The sequence below is a fragment of the Tribolium castaneum genome, chromosome 2 (assembly GCF_031307605.1).
Source record: "Tribolium castaneum strain GA2 chromosome 2, icTriCast1.1, whole genome shotgun sequence".
NCBI classification, from domain to species: domain Eukaryota; kingdom Metazoa; phylum Arthropoda; class Insecta; order Coleoptera; family Tenebrionidae; genus Tribolium; species Tribolium castaneum.
In genome coordinates, this window is record NC_087395.1 from 23,048,916 (window position 1) to 23,055,420 (window position 6,505).

A 6,505-nucleotide genomic window follows, 5' to 3' on the forward strand; every position below is an offset into this window, starting at 1 on the left:
CCGAGCGCCCCTTTCGAACTCGGCGCCTTTGTGTCCGACGAGAACACGAACCGACAAGTCAAGCAGCCATTGCTCATTGTAAAGTGAAGGTCGACGCCGAGTCGTAAAGCTTGGTTAGGTTGTCATTTTCCGCCGTTAAAACCCATGTAAGTACCGCTTTGGGGGGCTGTGGGGGCGCATTGGGGCCCGGGGCCGCACAAGGGGCCGCAGTTGGGCCCTTGGGGCCGCTGTCGCGCCGTGATGTAATTGCCGTTTTCCTTTCTTTGCTCCGAGATTGGTATGCAATGGACGGTTATAGCGCGCAGTTGGGATAATTCGGGGGGATTTCGGTGGCAATGGGCGGAAATCGATTTGTTTTGATGGAAAAACGGCTTTGTTTACGTTTTTTCAAATTGTAAACTGTGCTAACCTCAATTAAGCATAACCTCACTTGTCAAATTTATTTAACCTCCAAGGTGGGCGCCTTTGATGGGTTTTGGGACGGGAGACGCGCCATGGGACCGCGCTTGGGGACGGGTGTCGGGCGTGATGGGTGTGGGGTGGCGCGAGCGAGGTTTGCGCGGGGGCTCACGGCCAGGTCGGGGCGTCTGGAGACGTTCCAGGTCAATATTATGCGAGTTGGGTGATGGGTAATTGATTTATAATAGCCGTGACATAACGTAATTATATCGAAGCGTGAACGTAATGCGCGAGATGTCGGCCAATATTTGCTCGCGATTATGAAATATGGTTATTTATATTCCTGTCTTCGACGATGAAAAACTCGAAATCGTGAAGAAAGCTTCGGTTATTCAACTCCTATATAGAATTTATTATTTTTGTTTATTGAACGGCCACAGTTAAGAATTCTCTCCGTTTGGTGTAAACTTATGGACAAACAATATTGTTAATTGATTTTGAATAATTTAATAGCTGGACGAACTTAACTTTACAAAAAAAATCCTGATCCTCCCTCTGCACATTTGTTATTTTATTTCTATTACTACGTTAATTTGAGCTAAAGATGTTTTTTTAATTCCTGTTTTATTAATACTGAGCACAGAAGATCGAAAAAATGTAAGAAAACATTTGAAAAACTTTAAATAAACAACTTCATTTGTACACATACACGTAATTCAAATAGGTTTATAATCTTGATAATTTTAAGTCATTAGCATCAAACACGTTTCAGTCATTATGTTTTATGGATAATAAATTTAGTTGCGTCAAAAGAAGCGAATTTGGAAAAAAATCATATCTCGTCTACCGTCACAACTGAGTTTTTAAGGTGAAAGAGGTCTGTGTAAAAAAATCTGTTACACCGAGACAATTTCATTCAAAAAGCTCCACTATTTTATACCAAAAAATATTGCGAAAATGAAATATTTAAGCACATATTCAATTTTTTTTTAAATGATTCTTTAATTTTTTTCTAAGTTTTTTTTTCTTTCCAAGTGTAAGACAGATAGGTAACAACGAAAAAGTTTTACTAATACAAATATGTGAAAAAATAAATGCGAAAAATTTTTTTTAGTTGAATTAAACTTTAATTGAAAATATTGGTTTCTTGAGTCAATTAAAATTTACCAAATGTTTTTTTATATCATGGATTTGTTAATACAGAGTGTCTTAAAAGAATCACTTCAGTAATCCAAATATAAAAAAATAAGTTTTGGGGCTTCCTTACGAAGTCCATCGAATTTGTTTGAAGATACTGCATTTTCTTCAAATGCAGGCTAAAAGTTTCAGTGTTCATAGTTATTTATGGTGTAGATGATTGTAGAGAATAATAACGAAAACAATTTCTAAAATAGCTTTATTTTGAAGAAAAAAATCAATTTTTTTTTAATTTGTTATTTCATTTTTGGGAAAAATTACAAAAATTTAAACATCTTTCACTCCACAATCAAGTTCTTGAACTCGGAATTTTGAGAGTTTTGAGAGCGCATTGTATTTAACAAGTAATTTTTTTAATAACTAAAATTAACTGACTATCTTTAACTTGAGTTTAGGGAAGTATCCAAACTGTAGAAGTATTATCTACTGGAAAATAAAAAAAATTTTTTTTCATCTCTTTGAGAGTGTATCACATAAAACTAATTTTGTTTAATTCCTTGCGTAAAGACGAACTAATTTGCTCATGAATATTTTAAACCGCTTTATTTTAGCAGGGATTTCATAGAAATAGGGTGATAATGGATTATTTGCCTAAAAACGATACGAAATTGTTTAAATTGTCATATTCTGGCGTTTCCTTTGTTTAACAGTTTTATCTAAATTTTAATTTTTGCACATTGAAATACTGAGTTGCAGAATTAGTTGAATAGTAAATGGTTATCCTTCTTTCAAAAGAACCGAAGCTACTTGGTACAAGATTTATTTAAGTTATGGAAAAAAAATTAGTTGTAAAAAAATCATTTTATTTAAATAAATAAAATTGTGCTCTTCAGAATAAAAGAATAAATCCGCTGAAAGATCTGTTATTGTCGACACTAAAAAAAAAAGAATTATAAAATCATGATTTTTATTAAAAAAGTTAGTTGACATAATAAAATTATAATAAAGTACAGATATCTTTCTTCAGTAACGACATTGTTTTCGTATTTTTCAAGTTCTTAGTGCAAGTAGTTTAGTGAAACCCAAGCAGCATTACCTACTCACTTACATTTTTTCCCAACGTACATAATTACACATTATGCAAGTATTCAGGTGATAAGCGCGACGATAGCGCAATAATACGTAACTTCCGAGATCCGTTTTCACTTGTTTTTGTTATGATTACAATTGTGTTTATCCCTTGTTTCAGATTTTGAAAATATGCTGTTGACGTGCACTCACGATGGAAGATAATTTCGCATTAGCTTGGGACGATTCGACGGCCGTCGTTCAAGGCGAGGAAGTAATTTGCAGTATCGAAAATGAAATACTTCCCGCCGAAACGGAAGAATTCGTCGGCATCCAGGAGGCGGAAGAGGAAGTCGGCGAAGAAGAAACAGTCGCCGAGTCTGAAGGCAACATTGTCTACATAACCGAAGACAATGTTCTTGTTATGCAACCAACGCAAACGGTTGACTTCCAGGAGGAATTCATGGAAGTCGCCGAGGATGTTACCGAGGAAGTGGCCGAAGAAATAAGCGAAGAAGTTGTAACCGAACAGTGGGATGAAAGTTGTCCTGAAGAAATTGTTGTCGGCTCGGAGGAAGCCGTCGGTGGGGACGATGAACAAGCGAATGAGGATTTCGATATTCCGTTACCCACCGATCAGGATGAGTATACGGCGTCTAGGCCGTATCCGTGCGATTTTTGCAGTCGGAGGTTCAGGAAGAAGGCGAATTTGATGAACCACATGGTGGCGCATCAGACTGATAGACCCCACGGGTGTAACCTGTGCGGGGTTCGGTACATAAGGAAGTGTGATTTGATGAACCATTTGAAGGTTCATGCCTATATACCTGAAACTGATGGTTTGGAAGAGGAGGATGTTCAACCGTTGGATGACTCTGACGGGGAGAAGAGGCCCAAAAGGAAGGCCTTTTCGCGAAGAAAGAAAAACAAAATTAAGGAGGAATACGATGATGAAGGCGACGATACTGTGGCTTCGAGCTCACGTTCGTACAATTACGTTGATGAAGACATGCGGCTTATGGAGGCTATGGAGAACAACGTCAAGGGGGATTATGTCGACTATAGCGATTATATGACGGAAAATCAGCCAGTGGAGGTCAGATATCCCATAACCGACCCTCGGAAACCCTTCGTTTGTCAACACTGTGGTGTCGGGTTTGCCCGAGAGAAGGCTCTAGCTTCGCATGCACGCATCCACGGTGGTGACAGTCCCTTCGAATGCCAGAAGTGTGGCGAGATGTTCTGGGACGTGGCTCTAATGCGTGAACACCTCCGAAGCAAGCACGGAGATATTGAAGATTTTGACGATGACGAAGATGAGGACTACTCAGAGGAAGAAACCAAGTATGGAACCTACTATTGCTCGACGTGTGGCTTGTCGTTCCACCGCCAGGACAATTTGAAACGGCATCAAAGATTGCACATTAAAGAAGAGTTCATAAACGACCACGAGTTCGGCCACATTTGCAACGTGTGTGGAGAGTCGTTTCAGGAAGCTTTGGATTTGCTGGCTCATGCTGAGGTGCATGCCCGAGGCTCGGAACACCGTTGCATGATCTGTGGCGAAGTGTGCGCTGATGACCAAGCTGTAGCTGTCCACGTCCAGGCGAAACACGGAAAGAATCTCCCGCCAAACACTTGCATGTTGTGCGGACGCTCTTGCAAGGACCGCCGTACCTTACTGAAACATTCATGGGAGCATTCGAAAGAAAAAAGTTTCGCTTGCTCCAAGTGTGCTAAAACTTTCCATAATAAAGCACGCCTGAAACGTCACATGTTGTCACACAGGAACAAAGTCGTAACGTGTGATGTCTGCGGGGAGGAGTTCCCCGATGGGCGCTCCTTGATGAACCACAGACACAGTCACAGTAGTCTCTCCGGGCGGCAGTTCCCCTGTTTGGAGTGCGGAAAGACGTTCGGATCGCGGAGCTCACAACAGATCCACATCAGGATCCACACCGGGGAACGTCCGTATGGGTGCCGGTTTTGCTGGAAGGCTTTTGCCGACGGTGGGACTCTGCGAAAACACGAAAGGATTCACACGGGGGAAAAACCCTACGCTTGTGCCGTCTGTCCCCGAGCTTTCAACCAAAGAGTTGTGCTAAGGGAGCACATCAGGTCACACCATTCCGGACCTGACCCCAAATACACCCACAGTGTGACTCCCTATTGTTGTTCCGTCTGCTCAGACATGTTTGCCACGTCTCAGGATCTGATCGTGCACTTGATCCACCATTGCGATTTGAACACAGCAATGAAACGCCAACCACAAGTCGGCCCAAGAAAGTATAAACGGAGAAGGAAATTAAAACCACACGAACTCGAAATGATTTCAAACAAAGCCGATGAGGAAGTCGAGGAGGAGGAAGAACAACAGTACACCGACTCGGAGGATGAGCGGGAATTGCGGAAGAAGAACAACAAGAAGAAGAAGAGTTCGCCTAAACCGACTTTAAACGAAACGTACACCGATTTGTACAATAGTTGTTCTTCGGCAATTGAGAACATCAACTCTATAGTCAATTCTAAAACCGCGACGAAATCAAAAAGAAAATTGAAGGCCGAACCGCCGGTGCCGTCAAGGCCCAAAATGATCCATACGCAAAAAACGCGCGTTCCGGTTGAAACCGGCGAGGATGGAAAAATCCGCCACAAAACCAAAACTCTAGTAACGCGGACGCAACCGACCGAGTTGAAGTCGGCAACTGGGGAGCGGATAAGGCCACGGACTAAAAACGTCAGTTATCACATTCTCAACTCGGAGAAGCTGCCCTTGGCCACGTTCCCCGAGGACGATGACACGGAGCAAGCGGTTAATAGTCTACTGAAGGAGGATCAGAATTTCGATCAGAGTAATGGAGTTGTGTACATGGACCAAGCCGAGACGCCGCCCGAGGTGGCGTCTGAACAAGTGGTGGAGACGGATAACGAGCCAGTGCCAACTAACATAATCAAGGTGACGTCGACCCCGACGCAGTTGCAGAGCTTACGGCCGGGGCGCACTATCATAGGACCGGGGAGCAAGGTTGTGCGGTTGGTCAAAGGCGGGATGATTATTACGAAGAATAAGAAAGTCGAGCCGGAGAACATACTCCCCGATCTTGAGAACACTGACAAGGAGGAGACGAAGGTCAAGCAAGAGGTTGACCCGAGTCGGCTGCACGAATTAGCCGAGTTGTCGATGCAACATGCGCAAAATATGTTCAAGTGTGAGATGTGCAGTGCCGTTTTTGACGATAGAGCCAAACTGTTGGATCACGTGCCGATCCATATATGATTGTAAATACGTTTTGGTTTTGCCCTGTTCTCGGGAGAAGTTTGTATTAAGTTGTATTGAGTAAAGGACGAGGTCCATACGTTTTTTTCTACGATGGTTAAGATCGGACGGGGAGTGCGAGCTGTACAACTCTTGATATATTTTTGTATTATTTTCTATGGAGGAAAGCCTTCTGCAGTGACACATTTTAATATTTCTTTAAGTAATTGCAAACTATTATAGCAAACTAAGATGTATTTTAACCTCTTTGTAACGATTTTACTAGTTTTTATGTATATATAATAGAGATATAATGCACTAGAATGTAGAAGCTGTATGTTATTGATGGAAATAAATCTTTGGTTAGGCATAACGGCTAGTGGTGCACACTCAACCAAAACTCAGAATATAGCAACTCGTTTTTTCACCATTTATTTATCTATAAACTGTGTCAATTCGTGTCTCACTTCTGAATTTGCAGTAAATTTACATAAAAAAGGACAGTCAGGCGAATCAGAAGTTTCAGCTTTAGACGCGAAATACAAATTGGCCAAAATCAAGAAAAGACAACGATTCTCTTAGTTGGCTGTGGTCGAATGATTTAAAAACAAAATTCACCACTACCAACCCAAACAGTTATCTTTG

The 6,505-nt window shown here is 41.6% G+C and overlaps 1 protein-coding gene across 1 annotated transcript; it reads left to right on the forward strand.

The window, feature by feature from the left end:
• The first annotated feature begins 7 nt into the window (after positions 1 to 7).
• Positions 8 to 6,233, forward strand: LOC100142123 (uncharacterized protein). Its single transcript, XM_001810805.4, has 2 exons — positions 8 to 146; positions 2,786 to 6,233. The coding sequence occupies exon 2, from the start codon at positions 2,819 to 2,821 to the stop codon at positions 5,879 to 5,881; it is 3,063 nt and encodes a 1,020-aa protein (XP_001810857.1). The 5' UTR covers positions 8 to 146; positions 2,786 to 2,818; the 3' UTR covers positions 5,882 to 6,233.
• Positions 6,234 to 6,505: the final 272 nt, after the last annotated feature.